This window comes from Plectropomus leopardus, chromosome 12, assembly GCF_026936395.1.
Source record: "Plectropomus leopardus strain MGB_pleo_1.0 chromosome 12, ASM2693639v1, whole genome shotgun sequence".
In the NCBI taxonomy this organism is placed as follows: domain Eukaryota; kingdom Metazoa; phylum Chordata; class Actinopteri; order Perciformes; family Serranidae; genus Plectropomus; species Plectropomus leopardus.
Window position 1 is genome coordinate 32,228,078 of NC_142187.1, and position 23,903 is coordinate 32,251,980.

The window sequence follows — 23,903 nt, forward strand, 5'->3', positions numbered from 1 at the left end:
GAAAAAGAGGACAAAAACAAGACAAAGGCTTTTCCAAATTGAATTAGACCCACTGTGAAGTTACTGAGTGAATGTTTACTGCATGAACTTATACATTTCAACCCCTGAGCATACTTTTTTTAAACTTTCAAGCTGTTGATACTGACTTCTTTTGTTTTTGGAAAATGAAAAAAAACTGAAAAAGTCTACATAAACCTGTAGGTTACATGTCGCCTGTGGTAACCACACTGAGCTGATAGGTGCCAATGAAAGAAAGACTGACAGATTCTATATCTCAGTAATTTATGAAAACTTTTTTCCAAAAATGTGTGGGAACAAGTGAAATTGTGACTATAAGGTGGTCACATTACAATTGTGCTTATTTCTATTTATTTATTTAATTATTTTTAGCCCAGGAAAAATTGTCCCAACTGGAGTCAGGAAAGGAGAATTTGGGGGGAAAGGCACTGCTTGTCCATTTTACAAAAATTATGTATTTCATGTTTGGGTTAGGCTCCCAGACATCTTGATTAACTGATTAACACTTCTACCTGTTTTGAAATCAAATTACATTACTGTTCAAGCTGTCTGCAATTAAAATGCTTTTTCATTGTGATACAAAAAATGTCCCAGATGACCCTGTTCACCCCTACACCACTGCATTTTCTCATATGACAAGTCAAAATGTGCACAGTGAGAAAGGTGCGCTGTACGATACCTGAACACTAGATGTCCTCAGAGAGTTTTCCACCTCTGTTCATCACCTGACCTCTGGTCATTAGCCACCTGCCTGCACAGCTGCTGCTCATCTGCTCATTATTTCCTGTGTGTACAGAGAGGACATTCATATGTGCTGCAAAGTTTAACCCTTAGGGGCTGTTTGGCACATTTTATGTGCTTTTTTTCAGTCTTCATTTTTTGATCACATTGGCTGTGTTCATGCATATGACATAAATTTTGGCAAATTTGAGTATTTTAGTTTGATCTTGGAATTTCCAGCTCAGCTCCTACAATAAGTCCAAAATACACTGTGTAAACAAAACTGTTTCATTCATACTGTGCTCTACCCGTAACCCATTCAGACTGCAGTTTTTGATCCCACAGCCATCAAAGCATAAAACATGCATTGTAATATTTCTGGGTGTCATTCTGGGATTTTTTCCTTGGATTTTTTTTTAATTTTTACTATTTTCCACATAGTTTGATCTCCATTTCTCCATATTTGACATATGGAGAAAATACATTCTATTACCACCAGGTGCACTGTCACAGTCAGTGTTGCTGCAAATCACTGATCTATCACAGGCTGTGATTTAAAAGAAAAAAAATCCTACTTTGCATTTAATAATTTAAAAATAAAATATTTTGTATGTGTTTTTTCATCTACAATAGTGACATCATTGCATTTAAAGATATGAAATTCTGGAAATTATGAATATTTGATATTTATAATTAGGACTGATGTTGGCTTAAAAAAATAAACTCAATAAAAGTAGGAAGTCTTGTTAATGTGTAATATTTTTTAATAGCCTGATTCTAAAAGGGGCATTTTGTGTGCAGAGCGGTATGAGTGTGCGTATTTGACACTGCACATAAAAATAATAATGTATAAAAATCAATTTTGCTGCTAATCACTGGCATATCCTCGGCTGTGATGATGAAAAAAAATACTTTGCATGCACAATACTGGAAATAATGCATTTTTGGGTTCTTTTGGGGGGTTTTTTTCACCTCAAAATGTAGTGGCATCATGAGAAAAACCTGGCAGTTAAAGTGTTAAAATTCAGAAAATTTATGAATATTTGATATTTATGATTAGGGCCGATGTTTGTTTTAGACATGTACTCAGTGAAAGTAGAAAATAATATTAATGCATAATATTTTCTAAACTTGATTTAAAAAGCACATTTTGTGCGCAGAGCGATACGAGTGTGTCTGATATTAAGGGTTAAAGGGTTAAATGCGTTACTTATGTGTTTAATTGTTTATTTTGACAAGTCAAAGACAAATACCGGTTTTTGGCAGACTCATCTCACAATATTGGCATCATAGTTACTGTAAACGCCCTGCTCCCCCACACAGGTGTTAGCAGTTACTCTGGCTGATTAGACCTGCTCAGGTTGAAATATGCTGTGAATAGATCAAACTCAATGTACCAATAATAAGTTGCCCCTCTTTAAAACACCAGTGTAAGTGTAACCTACCATGATTTTAGAGGCTTTTAAATGTCTTCTTAACTCCACTCTCATGGGACTTTTTATCTATCTTTAGATGAGGACCTGAGACAGGATGTCCTGTCCATCTGCTGCACTCAAACCAAAATTATACTGCAGAGAGGAGATGATTTACACAAATAATCACTATGAGTATAATCTAAGTGGGGCATAATCTTTTTATTCTAACTTTGAGGTTTTCTTCTAGCCACTTGTCAGTTTATGAAATATGAGTGTTCAGTTTGTAAATGTGGAGTTTATCACAAAATATCTTCAGTGTCATCGTTCATTTTTTTTTCATAACAGCAGCACCATCTCCTGACTGACTGAGGGGATACAGCTGTGATGTGTTGCTTCAGGCTCATAGGTAGGCCAGTAAAATACAGCATGATAAACAAATGTATTTATGAAAAGATAAAATGATGAGTTGGACAAAAATTTAACCAAGTAACCATTTACACCTCTGCAGGTGTATGTTGCCTCTTTTTTGGAACAACCTCCCCAAGGAAATCAGATTAGTGAGTTCTTACCTACTTTTAAAACCCACTTAAAAACACACTTTTATAAAGAATAAAATAAAATAAAGGCTTTCACACAGATTTTGGCCTGAATTAACTTTTAAACGTGAGTTGCTTTTTAAAACCTATTCTCCTTAATTTTATGGATTGCTTTGTTATTTTATTTTGTGTATTTTACACATGTTGTACAACTTTAAAACATTTTTTCCTTGTCCGTTTTTTTTTCTATTTTTTTATAAAGCACTTTGTAACTTTGTTTCAAGAACTGTTTATATAAAGATTAATATTATTATTATTATTAAAAATAATTACACACGCAAAATATGTCAAGCAAACAACAACAAAACATGCATGGGAGCACAGATAATTACATAACATAAATCATATATATATGAATAATTACATTTTTAAATGCCAAATAAGTTTTTGTTATGCTAAAAATCTGTGTCTTGTTTGTTATTTTTAAGAGTTGAAATCAATTAAGAGACTATAAAAAGAAGGTTGAGCCTTTTTGTTAGAAAAAAAGGCCTTAATTATTCACAGCTACAAATCAATATGTGGCGCATACTGATTGCTAATCAGCTGCGAGGTATGTCAGCTGTTTTAAACGGTCTGGATGGTTCCCATCAGTCACAAAACCTGCAAACATGACATTAATAATAACATATAAAGTACGTTTGACATTTTTCAATGTTCTAATTGTGTAAAAAAAAATATAGGTGTTATATACAAAACTGCTATCACTGACTTTTATTCTCGCCAAAAAAAACAACCGAAAAAAGTCAATTCAGAGACAAATCAGGGCGAAAATCTTTGGAGGATGTGGAGGATGGACTGATTTTCAAAGACAACAGGATGTTACGTTTTGAATACCGGGCCACACCGGAGTGGGTAACGTTATTATTCAGTCACAGCTCCCGCTCACCCGGACTGCTCTGTGACACAAATCCAGCGCTCCTGCCCAGCACTGCGCCACAGCCAGTTACGTCAGCTCGGTGGGCAGAATAAAGCTAGCTCGCTGCTGAAAAGGTGCGAAACGCCTGTGCTCGTAGAAGGACAATATTTGACCGATTTTACCGAAATCAAGGCATTTTACTCGTAAAGGTCGTGGTGAGTATTTTGTTCCCAGACAATTTTTTAATTTTTCCTTCCTTTTTCTTTTCTTTTTGGATTTTTTTCAACGGTTTTTTTCTATTTTGCGAGTGGAGAGAACGTAATGTGCTGGCTAGCGGGTTAGCTAGCTTAGCTAACTCGGAGACGCTCATCCTCCCCCTCAAAGAAAAAAAAAACGGAGAGCTTTGTTGTGGTTTTTAGAGACACGACGCTTTGGATGCATTAAGCTACAATTTCGACATTTTTCGCAAGTTTGAGTTGCCTTGTTTTTGTTGCGTTCATTGTGAAGACTTTTCTTTTGTTGGACTGATGTGTTTTTGGCACGCTGCTCGGCCAGCCCACCGGCTAACGTTAGCCGCTAGCTAACAGCGTCAGAGGCCTCTGTGGCTTTAGGTTATTTTGATTTTGATTTAACAACTGCAAATTTGTCATCATTTTGCAGGTTTTATGTATTTTTTGCAAGCAGAGGAACTGGTCGCATTTCAGTGTATTTTTTTCATGCTTTTCACATAGTGGATGGCTAACGTTAGCCATGCTAGCCGGCTTTGAGCCCTGGAGGCTAGGCCCGTGTCTTACAGTGAAGCCGTGTGGTGGCGCTGTGCAGGCGGGTGTTTTGAGGATTATTTATGTAACTTTTGACGTGCAGATTTTGCTTTTTTAGCTCAGTGAGTTTGTTTTTGGTGGAGTGGTTTTTTTCACGTTTTTTTCCTCCTGGCTGAAGAGTGATTTTTCTGATTTTGGAAGCTTTGTGCTGCCTGTGGCCTCAGTTTTGTTACATAACGTTACAAATACACATTTACTTATTAAACTTTAATTGATCTGAAAGAGTATTATGGCTGTTATGTGTATTTAAATGACCGCACGCCTTCACATTCACCCTTACGAGTCAGGTACACCTATAAGCCCCATTTAATACATCCACTAGAGACAAAGCCAGTGAATAAAATAGAAATGCAAAGAAGTTCAAAACATATGATGGTCCCATAAAATCATGCATAGTTACTGTACATCCCAGCATCCATCACATTCAATGCTCACACTGGAATATTTCCCCCCCCCAAACAGCTATATCTGCATTTTACCCATTTGGATGGCCCATTTCCTTAAATTTAAATGGTCAAATTAAATTATATTTATGGTATTAACAGCAATAATTGCAGTTTTTGCCCTGTTGTCATGTCTTGGATTTAGTTTAGATTTATTCTCAGTATCCCTGCATATCCTTTAAAATGTGTTATTAAACAACAAAAAGTACATTCAACAGTCTTTTTTGTCTGATGTTGCCCCATAAATTCTCAAAATAATAGGCAATTTTTTTTGAATAGGTCTGTAAAATTTAACAAATTCCTCCTCATAAAAGAGTCATGTTTTATGTTATGCTAAATATTTATATATATATATGTAGATTATTGTTGGTCCATGTTTTCTTTTTCTGTAGTTTTTATTATTATATAATTTGTATCAGTAACTAAAACTGCAACTGATGTTGCACTGTAAATTCTCAAAATGATTGGTACTATTAATAATAATATTAATGACCAATGATAATGTTTTTCTTTAAATAGGCCTGAACAATATTGGCCTCCTATAATAAAAGTAATGTTTTATCTTTTATAATTATTTTCACATAATTTTCCCTGACCTTCAGTAATTATCAGTTCATATTTTGTTTACTTGGTTTTAAATATCAGTTCAAGTTGCATTAAAGTGTTAAAGTATATAATGGGTCAGTAATTTCTAACATATTTAATACTATGATCTTAACTGATATTCCTCCATGTTTGAAGAGTATGAAATAAATGGGACTTCCCATGTTTAAACAATAAATTCTGAATTTACAAAACTGAGATTAAATTGGATTTATCATCATACCTCTCAAGCCACAATAGTTGATTATTACATTTGGTACCCCAGATTTGTCAAAACACAAAACACCTTTTATTGGCTGACATGATTTTTCAGATTTAATACAAATTCAACATTCAGGTTTTCAAGGTCTATTTAGCTGGACTTCATGCTGACATTATATATTATCAACTTCTTTCTCAACATGTTTCATAAGCGCTACACAAACATAAGCAACGTCGGCCGCTTACTGCCTTCTCAAAAAACCTTTCTGTCCGGTTATTGCTATGAATGTAATGGGTTTTTAGGTTTAAAACTTGTATTCTCTCATGTTCTCAGAGCTCATTTTAATATTATTGTTCTTAAACATGCACCAGGGTCGGGTTGTAGTCCCAAAGTCGGAATTCGTAATGGGATTTTCTTGGGAGACACACCTGTTTTTTGTGTGTTTTTACTGTCTTTGCCTCTCCACTAAACTCCTGTACAAACTCCAACCAGGTAAGACTTGGCACACGATAACCCTGTTCAGCTTGACTGAGGTGTGTTTTCTGTCACCTCAGTATAAATCGCGAGGGGCGCAGGTGAAGGTCGAGACACCAGCCCAAACTCATCCCAGCCCACAGTGTCAAACATCACAGACGACAGCCCTTCACACAGACGCTATGGAGTGAGTGATGAATGTTTGTCAGCTAGGAGGGGGTCTATTTGATGCCCCCATTGTTTTCATGTTCTCTGTATCAGGGCTCCCTTCTTATCTAAGATCACACAGGGCTCCGGGCTGCTCTGAGTACTCAGTCCTCTTGTGTCAGATAAGATGAATCGCTGTGCCCTGGTTATTGGATATTGAATGGTCTGCTGTACAGTAGCAGTATTTCTCACCTGGAGGACCCCTGTCAGTGTAAATAAGTCTGTCAGTGCTTTTCAAACTGACATCTTACCCAGGATTTCCACCGCTTGCGTTACGGCTCCACTGCGGTTTTGCTCCGTGCTCCTAATTCTGTGGGAAATACAGTTCATTGATTAACCCGAGCATGATATTAGAGGATATTGGTATAGTTAAAATAGTGCCCTCTACTGGTCATAATGGTGCTTAACAGCTAAATAATACAGCTCTGCTGAGTGAAATCAACGGTGATTGTTTCTGACATCCAGCTTCACCATCACATTCACCTGACTAATCCCAAAAAACAACATGATCCAGCCTGGATTTAATTTGATTCAGTTCAAAACTTAATTAAGGACTCAGCTCATAGGAAGGTCCATAGAAAACAAACCTCACTGAGCTCAGTTCTGGATCGGTTAGAACCAAAATAACATTTTCAGATTTCACCAATCTATATATATATATATATATATATATACATACATACATACATACATACATACATACATACATACACACACCTATAACTCAGATTTCAGATTATAGCAGAACAAGCGGAAACACAAACAAAATAGAACCAACCCTGTGAACCATGAGCAAATTTAAACCATAAGAAAAAGGCCATAAATAACTTGGTAAGAAATGAATACATTTATACAATATATTTTTTGAAAAATCATTTTTTATCCTATTTTCAAAAATATTTTACAGAATCATTATTTGTAAGTGCTTTTTTAAAGTGTTTTTTAACATCATTTTTTTCTTTTTTATTGTTTATATATATATTTATGTATTTATTTATTTGTATTTATTATTATTTTCAACTTTTGCAATACATTTTTGTACTAAATTTTCAGGTAATTTTCTCTTAATTTTTTGCTCATTTTTTAGTTGTTTTGTTCCAAGTTGCCCATTGAAGACATCAATCTAATTTGCTCTGGTTTCAGAGGGTTAAAGCATCAGCGCATGCACACACACACACACACACACACACACAAATTCAGCTAATAAATATTGAGATTTTTTTTCCTTTCCCACCTCTAACCCCTGAACTTGTCAGACTCTAAACAGTAGCCTTTCAGTGTTAATTCTGTGGTCTAAGATAATTTAATCAATATATGTGAACGTGAGCGTCTCTCTCTCAAATCCACAACCAGAGAAGTCTCAAACCTTGAATGTCATGAATGTCATGAAGCTTATGGTCTGGTGTTGTGTTGTAGATAATGAATGGGAGCCTGATTTTTTTTAAATTCCTAAATGAGCTTTATTTTACTGTCGTGTTTTCAGTTCTGAGTCAGAAAATGCATCCATATACTCAGAACGTTCCCTTTTCTGCATCTGTATTCTTCATCCTCAAAGCACGATAACCCTTTGAAACTTGGAGCGACAAACTTTTCTTATGCTGCTTTCCGATGCCTTTCGCAGGTATTTAAACCTCTGAAACCTGAGCAAACTGGAGCAATTTCTTTAAAAAATATTTGCAAAAAGGCAATGAGCAACTTGGTATGAAATGTTCTAGAAATTAGCAGATCTGGATTTTTTTTAAAAAAAAAGTTAAAGGGAAAAATGAAGACAAAAGCTGGAAAAAACTACAGTTTTCATAATCACTTATTTTAAATTGTATTACTAATTTATTAGAATTTTTTAAGCAACATTTTCCAAGTCTTGTTTGACTTTTTTTTTTTTGTGCTTTATTCTTTGTATTTATTTTTTAAAACAAAACTTCAGGTAATTTTCTTGTACTTTATTTAAAACTAATATATTAATTTTTAGAAATCAAGTTAATTTGCCATTTTTCTCATATTTCAAAGGGTTAACATCTCGTGGAAAACACTGCTGTTGATGAAGTTGTAATATAAGGGATTCAGCAATGGTGTCCTCACTTGATAACACATGACTAACCAGGGTTATGTCCATGGTTGTTATGTCCATGTCTTTCTGGCTTAAAGGTTTGCACGGTGCTCTTATCTTTTAGTAGGGCTGGTCTATAAAAAGATGTTATACTGTATTGAGATATGAGACTATATATAATCTTAGATATGGAATAATGTTGTTTTTTTCCCTGATTTTAAAGGTAGAATTACAGCAAAGTGATGTACTTTTTTCAGTTTATCAGAAAGAAATACTTTCCTTTACCCACTTAGTTATTTATATCTAAATGACTAATAATTATTGCAAAAAAGTACCAATAGTCATTCCTACAATATTGTCACATCAAAGAGGGAATTTAATTCAAAAAGAAATGGTAATGTTCGATTTTGTCTCCCAGTTTTAGCATTTGTGAATTGCTTTTGAGGAGATTAAAAATCAATATCGTGTATCGAGACATAACCTAAAAATATCGCAGTATAATTATCAGCCCATATTGTCCAGCCCTTGCTTTTAGTAGCAAATTCAGCAATGCACCTGTCTGTTGTTTAATGCAGATCAGTGACTAAAGGTGATTTTGGCGCCAGTGTGATGATCGCACAAACTGTGGGGTCAGTGTGTGGTGGGTGTGTTTCAGGCCTCATGTCATTGCAGATATGTGTTTATGTTTTGACTGTAACAGAGTTGTGGTTATTGAGTAAGAAGCCACACTTTAGGAGTAATTTCGAAGCATCAAATTTAGGACAGGTTTGACTTTGGACGTCATGACACCAGAAGGGCGAAAGGCTTTATATCAGCCCGTAACTGTTTTCTCCTTTTGTCCTGAGTACTTGTTTTTTGATTTTGTATTTCCCAGGAAAGCGTGCCGATCACGTACGTGGTTATCGTGATTCGCGGTCACCGCAGCTTTGGGGGATCCCCAGTATTTGACCCAGTGACAACAAACGTAGCTCAGAGGAGCGAACGTTAATCCCACTAAATCTAATGGGTGTGTGTTGTCTCGTGTGTCTTCCCGTTTAGTCATTCACCCCACACCTCCAGCCTGATGGCCAGCAGCAACGTCACCAACAAGACCGACCCACGCTCTCTCAACTCCCGGGTCTTCATCGGCAACCTCAACACCCTGCTCGTCACCAAGGCCGATGTCGAGTCCATCTTCTCCAAATATGGCAAGGTCGTCGGCTGCTCTGTCCACAAGGGCTACGCCTTCGTTCAGTTCGCCAACGAGAGGAATGCCCGAGCGGCCGTCGACGGGGAGGATGGCAGGATGATTGTCGGGCAAGTGCTTGGTAAGGATTCAGTTTTCAACTTTTTGGGAATTTAAGATGATTTTTACATTAAAGCTAGTTTTGAGTACAGTCCTCCTACTCTACGGGCTTCTAATGAGTACTTTCAAGACCGTTTTTTTTTTTTGCACTGATTGTGGACGCTGCAGTTTATTTTATATGTTTATGTTACAAATTCATGATGTTTTAAGTTCATAAAGTTGTGAAAAAGTCATTAAAAATGTGATAAATGAGACTTTAAAAAGGGTAAAGAAATATAATAATGTGCCTCAAAGGTACTTTAAAAAATGTCTTGCCTTTAATGTAACATCTTAACTACATGCAGAGAGTAACACCAACCAAATGTAGTTGACAAAACTTTGGGAGATGTGATGTTGTATGGTGAGGTCATAGGTCAGTATCACTGTAATGATGAAGGTACGACTTTAGAAAACATCAGTATGAAGCGTTGAAATTCTTTGGACTGGTTTAAAATAGCACTTTGGGCAATATCAATGGATTTTTGTCATTGATATGAATTTAGTTATTTATTCCCTCTTTTGTGCCCCCGGGGGAACAAAGACGTTTTCATTATAAAAAATGAAATAAAGTCATTTAACCCTTTATATCTATCTTTGAAAAAGCACAGATTCATCCCTAAAAATGTATCAAACCATTTTTTCATGTCCTTCAGTGTCAGTCTGTGTCCCCTCTCTTAATTTTAGACATTTTTGTTGGTCCGTGAACGCAGCGCAGATGGATCTTTACATGAGATCTTTTTTTTCCTCAGCAGCAGTTTGTGGAGATTGAGTCATGTGGGTGGCTAATTGATCAGTTGATCTGATCACAGATGATGAAGGCAAACTTTTGGACTCGGTACAATCGACTGTTTAGTTTTACGTTCACCGGACCTGCCGTTCTGCTGCTCCGTCTGTGTCCATAGTTTGCTCTGCGCTTTGAGAATGTGGTGCAGTGATAACTGACAGCGCTCGTAATGACGGTCCATCTCCAAAAATAGAAAATCAATGTGGTGGTTGATGTCTTAATTGTCCTTGGCATCACACTCTCATTGATCTTTTTTAAAAATTGTGTTCATTTTTTTTCTCAGATATCAACCTGGCCGGAGAACCCAAACCACAGAGGTCAAAAACCACCAAACGCTCAGCTGGAGACATGTACAGGTGAGCCACAGTGATGCGGCACTACCAACATCACAGCTGTTGTGCTCACGAAAAAAACCATGAGCGTGGAGCTTAAAAAATCCTGCCAGAAATTAAACCAGGAACATTTTAGCCTGAGACTGAATCTGATGCTGTCTCCTTCTCCTAACATCGTCTCTTCCTTATCTTCTTTCTGTGCAGCAGTTCCTCATTTGAGGTTGACTATGACTTTCAGAGAGATTACTACGACAGGTGAGTAACGTTTCCCTTTGTTTCTTAGTCTGAATCACGATGACAAACCATCTCCGTCTGTCACTCATCAGTCAGTATTTGGTTTCTGTGCAGTGTGTAAATTGTGCGTTCGAAGTGTGAAAGTAACACGACTGAGTCTGAGAGAGGTTATACATTTATTAACCCTTAGGTACTGCTTTTTTAAAATAATTTTGGCTGTGTTTATGCATATGACATAACTTTTGGCAAGATTGGGTATTTTTGTTTAGTCTCTGAATTTCCAGCTCAGCTCCTACTACACGTCTAAAACACACAGAAAACTAAATTGTTACATTCAGACTTGCGATACGAATGTGTGATATTAAAGCGGGCGCTAAGGGTTAATATTGTCCTGTGTTTGATGCCAGAATGTACTCGTACCCGTCCCGTGTACCCGCTCCCCCTCCCCCCTTGTCGCGGGCCGTGGTCCCGTCCAAGCGCCCGCGGGTCAGCCTGAGCGGAGGAAGCAGCCGGCGAACCAAAAGCAGCTTCTCCTCTTCCTCCAAGAGCAGTCAGAGGACTTCCTCCTCCAGAGCAAGTAAGACTTTCTGACGCTTAGGACAGAGCGTCGCAGCAAAAACAAATACAAGTTCTACATAGTTGAAATTTTCAACGTTTTTTTTTACACATGAATGAAAATACCGTTACAACTGTCTGCATAATTGTCTTTTTTGCTGTTTTTTGTTGATTTTTTTTGTTTCTTTTGTAGACCTGTTTGTATGCTGCTTGCACCAGAGCACTGTAATTTAGAGTAGAAATACTTAATTAATCCCGTGAGGGAAATTGTTTGGTTAAAGCTGCAAATAAGAGAGCAGCATCTGAATAAATTTAGTTAAAAAGGCAAAATAATGCAAGCGTATATATACAATGGAAGGCACTTAACATAGAATAGAATAGAATAGAATAGAATGACAATAAAAATACAGATATGTACAGAGAACAAATAAACAAAACAAAAAAGATGAAAAGGCAATAAAAAAGAAAAAAATGCATGTGCGAAAAGTGAAAAAGTATTTATTGTATGGCATGTAATGTGTTGTTTTACCTTCGGTGAGGTTTTTTCCGTAAACCCATTTTGGGTTTCTAACCTCTCCGGCTCTTTGTTTTCTGTTACTGTTTTAATGTTGCAGATGAATAAAATGCGTGAGATGAAAGTTGCTCATCCATCCATCGTTGTCCCTTTTCTCTGCAGTGAAAGTGGACGAGCTGCAGACCATCAAGCGCGAGTTGACTCAAATCAAAAGCAAAGTGGACGACCTGCTGGACAACCTGGAGCGCATGGAGAAGGACCACAACAAGAAGTTAGGTAGGGGTGAATAGATCGGCAGATCTGAGCTTTTATCTATTTTTCTTGATAAAATACAAAGTCATTAGTATTTAACCAGATGAGCTCCACGATTTCTCTTGACTGATTTCCGAATGCAGAAGCCAAGAGCGGAAAAACGGAGCCTGGAGAGGTGACTTCCCCTCCGCACTCAGGCAACCAGAAGGACGACGGGATCAAGAGAGAGATGAACGACTCCGACGAGGAGGAAGAGGAGGAGGGAGACCTGCTGGAGGAGGAAGAGGTGAGACTATGGACACCGCTGTTACTTCAAAATAAAAGCGCCAGTGGTTTTACTTGAAGTTGTTTTATTATAACGGTACTTAATTTGACTTTTTTTAAGAGTACTTTATTTAGCTTTATTATAGTAGACCTTAATTTTACTTTACAATAATAGTACTTTGACTTTATTATAGCAGTACTTTAACTTTTTCATAACATGACTTTATACAGTTTTATTGTAAATGTACTCAAAATGTATTATAGAAGTACCTTATTTGACTTTATTCTAAGAATACTTTATTTAGCTTATTTATAATAGAATTAATTTTACTTTATTATAATAGTACTTTGACTTTATTAAAGCAGTACTTTAACTTTATCATAACATTACTTTATTTCACTTTATTGTAAAAGTACTTGAACTTTACTTACTGAACTTGAAGTAGTACTTTATTTGACTTTATTATAACATCATTTAACTTAATTTTTACAGTACTTGATTTAACTTTTAAAATAGCACATTATTAAGCTTCATTGTGACTTTATAATGAAGCTTTATTTTAGCAGTTCTTTATTTTGCTACATTGTGAACACTTATTTTATTTTTTTATTCTATTTAACTTTATTTTAATAGTAGTTTATTTAGTAGTTAACAAGAAATTTCAAAATATCAAGATATTTATTGTGTATCGTGATATAAAAATATTGCGATATTATTCAGATTTTTTTATGGCTCAGCCCGCTGCTGTTGTTGCACGGTCTTTAAGTTTATCTCCAAATCACCTGTCGCTCGTAAACCTGCAGGTGAGGGGTCAGGAGAGGGAGGACTTTGAGGAGGAGGAAGAGGAGGAGGAGGAGGAAGGAGAGCATGTGGAAGGTGACGAAGATGCTGATAGTGTCAACGGCGAGGAGGACTCCTAGATGCGGACCACACAGACGCATGCAGCGTACACACAACTTCCAGTAGGAACTCGGACTCTTGTTTTAACACTCATGATGTTGATATAAAAAGCAAACGTGCACTCACACACGAGCATGGTGCACACACTCATGTTGTCCCTAAAGCTGATTAATTTGATTTTTTTGTTGTTGTTTATTTTGGCCAGTTGTCCAGTGTTAATGTTACAGGAATAACTAGCTGTAGGTTTGGGTTTGTGTTTTTACTGCATCGCTTCATGGGCTGTTGATGTTCTCAGAGACGACAGCTCGACGGACATGTCTGAAGGCGAGGACGAAAGTTCAGCTCCGAAAGCCCGTTTTTAGGTTCAGTGCGTTTTGTTTTTGCTCAGCGGGGAGTTTGTTTGACCTTGTGTGTCTGTATGTTGATGTCAGTTTTTTATACTATTCAGTTTCAATTTAACTGTAAAGGAATAAATTGCAATAAAATATTAAAATGGGAAGAGATTTTCTGTTTTGTTTTGTTTTTTTAAACTAAACTAAACTGATGCAGAACTACTCATTTTCCTTCCAGTAAAAGAAAAAAAGGATACACATATTTTTTTATTCAAATGTGCAGTCTGGTCTGTTGACACAAGCATCTAATTGGAGGTGGAAATGTCTAAAGAGTGAGAGAGGATAGCAAACGCTCGCAGTTTGCTCATCCACAAATGTGTGTAATCTGTTTCTGTATCACTAAAGAGGCCTACCCACTGCAAAATACTTAACATCATGGAAATGTGGTAAAATATGGAAATGTTTAGAAAATATGTGGACCAAAAACACGGATGTAACCATCGGCGACAGCAGGGGAATCATCTCAGTAATCATTTCAACTTGATTACTTCTTGAGAGGACGGTTTTACTTTTCATGCATTTATTCTGCACATTGCCAGTTTACACGTCGACAGAAGGGGTGGCGTTTTTAAATGTTTACACTCTGAAACTTGGTTTCAAAAGCTTTTGTTTTCAATCCCCCAAAACGCCGTTGTCATGTGAACGAAAGGCCAAACTGCAGCAAGAGTTTAACCGTTGCTGCGTAAACGGCCCCTGACGATTTGATCTCAAATTTGTGACGGTCAGATTTCTGAGGCCGTCTTTGATCGCCCATAATTTTGAATCTTCTGTTGGTGAGCATGAGTTTGATTTTAGGACCGTTGTTTTGGGCGGATGACCGATGGGATCACCATATTTCGCTCATGATTATCAGACTGTCGCATTTAAAGGCATTTATTTCTTGTTTGTGGTTTGAGAACAGATGTGTTGATCAGTCATGTAGAGCTCAGTAGATTGGTTGACCAAAAACAAACAAATAATTTGCATCATTTTTCAAGCAAACATTCCCAACTGAGGTTCCTGAATATTTACATCTTATGTGAGAAGTAACTGAGATATTTGTTAGTTGCAGCCTTAAAGGCACGGTTGGTTATGTGACCCATGACAGGAAGCAGTAAAAGCTGTCCTGTGAGTCAGTGACATGATGCCACAAACACTTAACCATAGTTTCAACTTTATTATCGTTATCAAAGGATAGGTGGACCTTTAACAAATATCTTACAATCACAGTTTATTTCACATGTAAAAAAATAAGATATAGTAATCACACTCCTGGTTTGGGTTTCCCTGAAAGGACTTTTGTCAGCCTGTCTTTCGAGGTTTACTCGCCCAGATGTTCCAGTAAACAGCTCAAACTCGTCAGATCAAAGTCTGTCCGTCTGCAGAAACTGCTTATGGTTCCAAACTGACAAATGACAAAATTTACAAAAGTGCAAAACTATAATAACAACGCCTTTTCTCCAGTCCAGATGCAGAAAATTAAATATAATCCTAATATATAAAATATATACTTTCAGCTCGAAGTACATCTCGGTTGACAAACATAGTGCAAAAGACGCTTGAAACGTGTAAAAAGAAGTTCAGTAAAAACATTTTATACACAGTTTGACACTCAGGTTTTTTGTGTCTTCATCGTGTCCATCTGATCACAAATTCGTCCTCTCAGGCTCTCAGCAGGACGGACAGTGTGAGGACACTCAGCAGGAGGAGCACAGCTGGCAGGGACAGAGACAAAAGGTGCTTATCACAAAATATTCAACAAAAATGAACAAACTAAATTACGTCTTTTTTTTTCACTGTTGCATCTTGGTTTCTTTCTAGAATATTAACTATTTAAAACCTGAGCAAATTAGCGTGATTTCTTTCAAAGACAAAAGTTAGAAGTTCATAATTTTATAGCAATTATAAATACAATAATATTAATATTGTTTTTTGGACATTATTATTAACCCTTTAAAACCTGGATGGACATCACTTTTCTTGTTCAACTTGGTATGAAAATGTCCCACAAATTGCAAAAAAAATATTAAAAGGTGACAAGAAAAATACCTGAAACTTAGTGAAACAAGAGAAAGAGTTTCATTAGAAAAATATCAAATGATGAGGGAAAATATCAAGGGGACTAAAAATATAATTACAGTTCTATATTTAAACTTGTGTTACTATTTTTTTCAGGTCTTTTTCTGTTTATGTTCTGTTCTTCTTTCCATTTTGCTAATTTGAGGTCATTTTCTTGCAGCTTTTCACAAATGTCGAAGATTTTGAGTTCATTTTTTTTGTTAAGTTGCTCATTGCCTTCTTTTCATGTTTTTGAAAGAAATCAAGGGTTAACTTAAAAAATGTTTCTAAAATACATTGTTTCCTCCGTATCTCGATATCTAGTTCCTGCCGTTTTGGATTGTCTTTAAATGTGTTACTCAGGACACCAAATCCCTCTGGACCAGAACGTCTGAAAACCTAAATCCTGAATGCAGATGCATGAAAGCAGCAGTGTGTGTTTACCGTGAGGCTGAACGGCTCCACTGCTGTTGGGGGCCGAGGTGGGGACGTTGCTGGCCGGGTCGGCGAGGTTCAGAGGGCCGCTGTTCAGGGACGTGTTAAAAGGGCCGATAGCATCTGATGATGAGGGGACAGAGCATGTTAGACATGTCCTCACTGACAGCCGTGTGCAGTGGTGGAATGTAATTAAGTACATTTACTCATGTATGTGAGCACAAGTTTGAGGTACTTGTACCTTACTTGAGTCTGTTGTTTTGATGCCACATTATACTTCAACTACATTCCAGAAATATGTTTTGGTGTAAATTAAACTACGAAACAGTTTATACAAGTACAGCTGAGACAGTCGGTCAATTAATCAGTTAGTTGACTGACAGAAGATTAGCTGGCTAAAGTGTTTGATAACCATTAAAGTTGTTTTCTAATTTATTTTAAAGATTTTTAGTTTTTTTTTAAATTATTTAATGTTATTTAAGATTTTTTTTGGATTAGGTACTCTTCCTTTTCATAAATTAAGTACAAATTACTGATCATAACTCTTTGTTTATCTGTTTATTTTTTTACATAAGTTATATTTTCAGCACTGGACTTTTATTTGCAACAGAGCACTTAAAAGTTTGGTATTTGTACTTTTACTTGAGTAAAGGATCTGAATACTTCCTCCACTACTGGCGTTGTGAATGACCATCTTAAAGTCACAATAAAATAAAAATCTACAATAAAAATAATATAATTTAATATCAGTTCAGTAGAAAAAGTTGCTAAGCCTTAAAATCTGATGATGTTATTGGTGGATTTTTCTGTTTGACTACAGGGTAAAAACAATAAATAAATCAAAAGAATTAAAGAAAAAGCAGAAAGTCCTCGTATTTGTGAAACTGGAATCACGGTTATAAAATAGTTGCAAGTTTTTTTTCTGACTGATGAATTAACTTTTTGTTTCAGCTGTACTTGTAAATAGTTTTGTGCAATCATGTTTTTAAGGAAACCTTAACTTGGACTTAAAAGGAAATCTTTAATCAAGGAATTTTTTGCAGCCGACCCCAAGAAAACTATCATGGAAACCTTTGTGTGAGCCAAAGTGAGCTCTAACGTCTAAAACGTGAGTCCACTTACTTCCGGTAACATTTCCCGTTCCGAGGAGGATGGAGAAGGTGGTGTCGTGGCTGCTTCTGGTGTTGGAGGCGTTCACTTTTGGGACGATGAACTCACACTTGATCACACTTCCGTTCACCATGCCTGTAATGCCTTTCACTCTCTAGAAAATATGTTAACACATGGTAAAGAAAAATAAGGAGAAAATTACAAAGAAGCATATTTACAAAGAAAGAACAGAAGGAAAATTAAATTAGACTTTTTTGCCTCATTTGAATTAGAGATCTTTGTGATGTTGGAAATTTATGGTAATTAGTATTTGCAGTACCAATTTATGGTCCGATATTGTCAGTGCTCTCCCTTTGAGGACGTAAAGGATGTTAGAAGTTAGTTAATTTGTGTTACTGTGTGACTTTGGTGAACCCAAACTAACCCTTTTAAAACAAAGTCACACAATGACACAAACTAACTAACTGATCACAGCAGCGTCGGTCGATCAGCAGCTCCTGTGTTCGACATTAAATTACGCTTTTTCTCAATGGAGTCTGGCTTTGAATATAACCATCAGAAATCACTAAATTAACCAGATTTAGTAACAATTAAACTGAGATTGACCGTTTTAGGTGGGACACCAAACACCCGAAAACATTTCATGTTTTTTTTTGTCTTTTATTTAGAATCTCGGTAGGTTTATTATGAGGAAGGGAATAAAAAAAAAGAGACATTTAATCGTTTTTTAAATGACGGTAAATTTGTGGCCTCACCGTCTCTGTTGGAGTGAGTTCATTGTTGCTGTTGTTTCTGTCCATTGTCCGGAAGAAGAACGACTCATTGTCTGAGCTGTTCTGAGCGCAGATGAAAAGCATGGTGGTGCCCTGAGGAAACAAATGATGGTGAAAGCTTTAGACAACTTCCTTGATGTGGAGACAATGACAAAATCCAAGTGTCTTTGTTAAAAATGATGATAAGCCAATAACGTTATGAAATAGAGTTCTGTTTCCCTTTTTGCCTCGTTTTGTCCGTCACCTGAGATGACTCATGTTTTGTTTTTGTCTTTGTCTGTTTCCTTTTTGATCTCTTTCATGTCTTTGTGTATTCTCATCAGTGTCTCATGTTTCTGGAAACTCATTGCACAATATGCTACAACATGTTTGTCTAAAATGAAAAAGATTTCTCTGTCCAGGTTTAACCTTTTAGCCCACAGGATGTTAACACCATACACGCAGTCTTCACAGTCTGCTTGTCCCAGAAGGTTATTTATGTAACCTTGTAACCTGTAATATTTATTTATGAGTGGGGTATTTACTGATGTATTTCATGTTGTAGAACAAAAAGTCCATGGGATTTTTCCATTGGATTTTGGTTTATTGCAGAAAATAAGCCCTGTGGCAAACAAACGTTTATGATAATACAGACTTTGTTCTGTAAGATAATGTTAGGCTATAAACAAACTACACCATGGTTGCAAGACTTCAATACCAAAACTGTGTCCGGTTTGATGACGCTCTGTAGTCTCATTTATTAGCTTAGAGACCATTTTATTGCTTTTCTGTGAAATCATTGCAGCCATATGGCACCTGTTTCCCTCTTCAAACATGTCGGACAAGTGTTTATTACCGTCCTAAAGGGGCTCCAAAGTCCATGTGTTTAGACTTAACATATTTAATTTTCCTACAAATGTCAGCAGACAAACAAATGCAGTGCTCTATTTTTAAAATCATGAAGGACACAATGATTTACTTTTTACAGCCTTTGGTGTTTTGAAAGAGGCCTTAACAGTGTCCAGTTGCTTAATGGACCATTCAGCCGTTCCTTATCTACTAAATCAATATTATATCAAGTTAATGATTGTCACATGACTGCACCATATTGAACAGGCTTTTGCTCTGAGGTGGTAATGAGTCACATATCAACCAGATCAATAAAAGCATAAATAAAGAAATGAGTCTGTTTGCTTTTGCTGGGAACATGGAAATAACAGCATGATGTTATGTAAATATGGATGCTACGTGACATATTTACAAGGTTTCTGTCACTAACCACAAGTCTCAAACAGCCTGTAATAAAAAATTTCACCACCAGTATTTACATTTTGTTGGCAACCTCCTGGTGGAAAGTAATGACTTTCTAAAGTTCCCCTAAACAGACGCAACCAGTAAAAAACTCCTTTGTCCCACTGTTCATTAAAGCCCTTCAACGCCACCTAGGTTGAATATGTATAATTGTAATTATTTTTTATGTTCAGCAATGTTGTTTTTTTTATGGGGTATTCATGATGGGAATGTGCAACTGATGTATTTTATTTTATTTTATGTTGTTTTTCTTGTTTTTTAAACAGCAGACACTGAAGTCCAAGTCTATCTATCTAACTTTAGTTGCCTGACACAGCAGTACATTTGGTTTTTACGAATCTCATTTGGGGAAGGAGGTGGACATGATACATAGTATATTTTGGACTAACTGTGCTAGAGGGTTTCAGTTTTGGAAACCAGTGTTCATTTTAAGATGTGTAACTGTCAACTGTTTGTATAAAGTCGAGAGTCAAACACCTTCCTGCTTTGGCTCTTTGAAACCAGAGTAAACTGTCCTGATTTCTTTCAAAAGACATGGGAAGAATGCAATCTTGAGAAGAAATGACCCCAAAATTTAACAAGAAATAAGTAAAACTTAATTTTGAATATATAATTATGATCATTCTAAGGGTATTTTTCATATTTTTGATATTTTTCAAAATCTATTTGCAGGACATTTCTTGCCAAGTTGCTCATTGCCTTTTACCCCATTTTTTTTTTAAGAAATCAAACCAAACTGCTTTTGGGTTCAAAGGTTTTTAACACTCATGAATGGCGTCTGAGAGCAGCCAAGAAATGTGATGTTGCTCCAGGTTTTAAAGGGTTGAAGTTTCAATTATGTGTCCAATTTAGCAAAGACATGTTTGAAATTGGTCACTGCATTGACCTTTTTTGTGCGTTACCTCTGAGGCGTTCACAGTGAGTCCCAGCGCGACGTATCCCGCCGAGTCTCCCCTGAGTTCGAAGGCCAGCTCGGTGCCGTTGGGAGCCATCGTGTTGTTGGCGACCACAGCAGCAAAGAGACAGCTTTTGTTTCCAGCAGGATCGCAGTCGTCTGGAGTCGACACACACAGTTTAGTGTTTCCGCAACCAAGTCGAGTGACGTTCACCTGCCAGATACAAACACACATACACAAAAAATACTTTAATCATCTGCATCAGCTCTAACTTGACTACATTTTTGTTCTCCAGCTGTGTTATGACAATATTTTGATGGTAAAACTACAATTCTTGAGTGTAGCCATTCAGTATAGCACATTTTGAGTCACTCAAACTTTATGAAAAATGTCTTAAACTTAATTCAACCTGACTGAGATATCTCTACCATTTGGTTTAGGTGTGTTATATTAAAAAAATCCACAAGATGTTGCTGTGGTAAACAATCATATTACAAGCATTGTAACAGTACATGGTTTGTAAATTTGATTTTCTTTCTGTTTTATTGTTTTACAAGTGCCATAAAGCAACATGTCAACAATTTGGTAGAGTCCTAAATTAAATTAATTAATTAATTAATTAATTAATTAAAGAAAATAAATAAATAGATAAATAGGGGGGCTGGATTTTCTGCTAAAAACATTGATTTTTGTGATTAGTGCCGCGAGGAAATAAAAAATAAATAAATAAAATAAATTCTTTAGTGTGGACATTAAATCTAATAAGGAAACAGACTTTGCATTTTGTTTTCAATTCTCAAATTCAGCTTAGTCTCAGTTACACTTAGAGTAGTTGATTTAAGAAATCCTACCGTATCATTGGAAAATGACAAATGAGACGTTCCTTTGACTCCCGGTGACAAATAAACCATCAGCACAGCGACCAGCAGGATCATCAATCCTCGTTCCATTCTGCAGACGAAACACACCGAAAATTTAACTCAAAACTTTGAGTAGTAATTTTAGAGACAGACTTCAGTTTAAAACGTAGATCTTTAATAAGTCCTACAGCTTATTGAAAGTGTTCTGAGCACTATTATAACAAAGTATGTAATTGTAATTCTGCTTAGAAAACACATTTGGTTCAGTGGAAAGATCTTAAATTGTTAAAAACAGCATTCTTTATCTATAGATCAGAATGTAAATTATAAATTAATGAAGTTGTGCATATATACCCACCACAAATACACATAAGCCATATTTTAAAAAAATATACTTATAAAAAAGAGCAGAAAACTGCCCAAAACAACTTTTATGATCAAATCTTCAGAATCCTCATTCTCTACCTTTTTTTTAGACAAAGTTGACAAATTTAAATTCCTCAATATTAAAACAAACATTCCCATTTTTGATTGTCTGAAGACCAGAATACTTTTTACTTTTGCTTTACTTTTGCTAAAATCAGGCCTCTTTAATCATTGCACTTTGCAACTTAGATGGATTCATTTCTGTGTTTCAAATCATCTAGTCACTGTTACTTAATATATTTGGGTTAATTCAAGCAATTAACCTAAATTCAACCTTATGAAAAAATGAAAATAAGTAATTAAAAGTAATCAATTTCTCCTAGAGCATCCAAATCTCATTTTCCTCAGAGACTCACCTGAGTTGCACAAGTCAAATGTTGCAGGAAGGTTTCTTGTTCACCTGTTAATTCTCCTCTGACTGTGACTGAGTGTGACTCCTGCGGGGAAAGATTTAAATCAGCAAACGTCAGCACTGATGCTGCGTGCTGGTGACGCAGGAGGGGGGAGGGGCTCTCTGCAGCATCTTGTAGACTACCTGCCTGGAAGGTGTGAAATCCAGGAAAAATGCCAAGTCACTGTTAAGGGGAAATCAACTGAGCAGAATTTTGACTTGTAAATAATTATCCTTAAAATTATCCTCAAACTGTAACCTGTGATCGTCATGGTTCAGTATAAGGTCACCAAATGTGTTAAATGTTAAATAAATCTTTATAAAAAAAAAAAGAGATGTTTTTCCAAAATTTAAAAATCACAGATTGAAATTGTAACTTAAGTTACGAGGTGTTATTAAACATGTTTTATTAAACATTTAAGTCTGCACAAATATGAAGTCACTGATTTTAGTATTTATCTTTTCTTTTCTTTTTTTATATTTAACCATTTGAAACCAGAGCAAATTAGTTGGGTTATACAAGGTATAATAAATTAACCTGAAATTTGGCCAAAAAAAAAAGAAAAACCAAAAAGAAATACAACAACAACAACAACAACAACAACAACAACAACAACAATAATAATAATAATAATAATAATAATGGACATTTTCCCCTAGTTCGTTTTTATGATATCTTATTCATCTCTCTCTCTCGTTCTTAAAACTAATTTTCAGATCTTTTTTTTTTTCCTAATTTTTTACCATTTTTGAGACATCTTTTGCCAAGCTGCTCATTGCCTTTGTGGCCACAGGTTCATTAGAAACCAAATTAATTTGAAAGGCTCCTGAATGCAGCACCAGGAAACTAATGTGGTTTGACGTTTAGATGCACAGCAGATGCAAATTAAAGTGCCGCACAGAAGGAGAATAAATACACTAGAACAACATCAGTAAAACTCGATACATAAAACAAAATTCACTAAAACAGAATAGCAGAGCAGAGTGGAGTCCACTAATGAGTGGCCCCAAACTTGAAAAATTAAAATACAATATTGAAAGCAGAATTAAACCCAAAGTGAAGAAAATGATGAAATAAACTGTAAAAAAAAATGCAAACTTGTAGTCTGCAGCGTTTTTATTATAGCTCTCTTAAACTAAGATGAAACTTTTGTCTTTTTTTTTTACTCAGGAGTTTAATATGTGGAAAATCTTGTCGTACTCTCTGGTAACACATTTCTTTATTATTACTCATACTGCAATCTGGTACGTTATTGCTCAACAGATTAAAATGGTGTATGTAAGTGTCCCCGTGTCCCCGTGTCCCTGTCAGAGTGAGACAGACACCTGAGTGTTCGGCATCCTTACGGTAAATATTCGTCAGATGACAGCGAGGACACATTGTGACCTGACATTCCTTTCAGATTAGTAACATGTTGGACGTTTCGGTCCTTTGGTTACAGTTACAGGAAGTTTTTGGTTGTTTCCTGAAGGTGTATAATTAAAAACCCACCACACTTCTATCACTTATTACCTCTTTAACTTTGGCCCCTCCCCGGAGGGGCCACATTCGGTGCCCCTGGCTGTTTTCTGACTGTTTTTAGTCATATCAAATACAAAAACATAACGGCGGAAAATTTATTTTCCGGTCTATCAGATTTGGTAGCTTTAATCTTTGTGGATATCTGGCACAAGATTCCCAGTATGCTTATGAGAAAAATATCAGCAGCTTTTAGTAATTACCATTGAGTT

General features: G+C 36.1%; 2 protein-coding genes across 4 annotated transcripts; one reads left to right on the top strand and one right to left on the bottom strand.

The window, feature by feature from the left end:
- Positions 1 to 3,645: 3,645 nt before the first annotated feature.
- On the top strand, positions 3,646 to 14,061 carry LOC121951762 (heterogeneous nuclear ribonucleoprotein C-like). Of its 3 annotated transcripts, none has more exons than XM_042498223.2 (9): positions 3,646 to 3,820; positions 6,229 to 6,335; positions 9,441 to 9,709; positions 10,794 to 10,866; positions 11,050 to 11,097; positions 11,484 to 11,653; positions 12,308 to 12,421; positions 12,541 to 12,683; positions 13,466 to 14,061. In XM_042498223.2, exons 2-9 carry the CDS (start codon positions 6,331 to 6,333, stop codon positions 13,580 to 13,582), a joined length of 939 nt encoding a protein of 312 aa, XP_042354157.1. In that variant the 5' UTR covers positions 3,646 to 3,820; positions 6,229 to 6,330; the 3' UTR covers positions 13,583 to 14,061. The 3 variants fall into 3 exon arrangements, with proteins under 3 accessions (XP_042354157.1, XP_042354156.1, XP_042354158.1); XM_042498222.2 differs by having other exon boundaries at positions 3,652 to 3,820; positions 11,047 to 11,097; XM_042498224.2 differs by lacking the exon at positions 6,229 to 6,335 and having other exon boundaries at positions 3,653 to 3,820; positions 11,047 to 11,097.
- A 1,029-nt stretch (positions 14,062 to 15,090) lies between these two features.
- LOC121950900 (ferric reductase 1-like) lies at positions 15,091 to 22,230 on the bottom strand. Its single transcript, XM_042496986.2, has 7 exons — positions 22,138 to 22,230; positions 21,347 to 21,446; positions 20,502 to 20,708; positions 18,292 to 18,402; positions 17,549 to 17,690; positions 16,436 to 16,549; positions 15,091 to 15,648 (listed from the first exon to the last, which is right to left on the bottom strand). Exons 2-7 carry the CDS (start codon positions 21,443 to 21,445, stop codon positions 15,596 to 15,598), a joined length of 726 nt encoding a protein of 241 aa, XP_042352920.2. The 5' UTR covers position 21,446; positions 22,138 to 22,230; the 3' UTR covers positions 15,091 to 15,595.
- Between the last annotated feature and the right edge of the window lie 1,673 nt (positions 22,231 to 23,903).

Bases quoted from the DNA above. Each gene is read 5' to 3' on its own strand.
- LOC121951762 (XM_042498222.2), top strand. The intron at 10,867-11,046 runs GTGAGCCACAGT...CTTTCTGTGCAG, and splicing joins TCAGCTGGAGACATGTACAG to CAGTTCCTCATTTGAGGTTG. The intron at 11,654-12,307 runs GTAAGACTTTCT...TTTTCTCTGCAG, and splicing joins GACTTCCTCCTCCAGAGCAA to TGAAAGTGGACGAGCTGCAG.
- LOC121950900 (XM_042496986.2), bottom strand. From the start codon at position 21,445: ATGGAACGAGGATTGATGATCCTGCTGGTCGCTGTGCTGATGGTTTAT. The intron at 20,709-21,346 runs GTAGGATTTCTT...TGTATCTGGCAG, and splicing joins TGTCATTTTCCAATGATACG to GTGAACGTCACTCGACTTGG. The intron at 17,691-18,291 runs GTGAGGCCACAA...CATATTTTCTAG, and splicing joins AACTCACTCCAACAGAGACG to AGAGTGAAAGGCATTACAGG.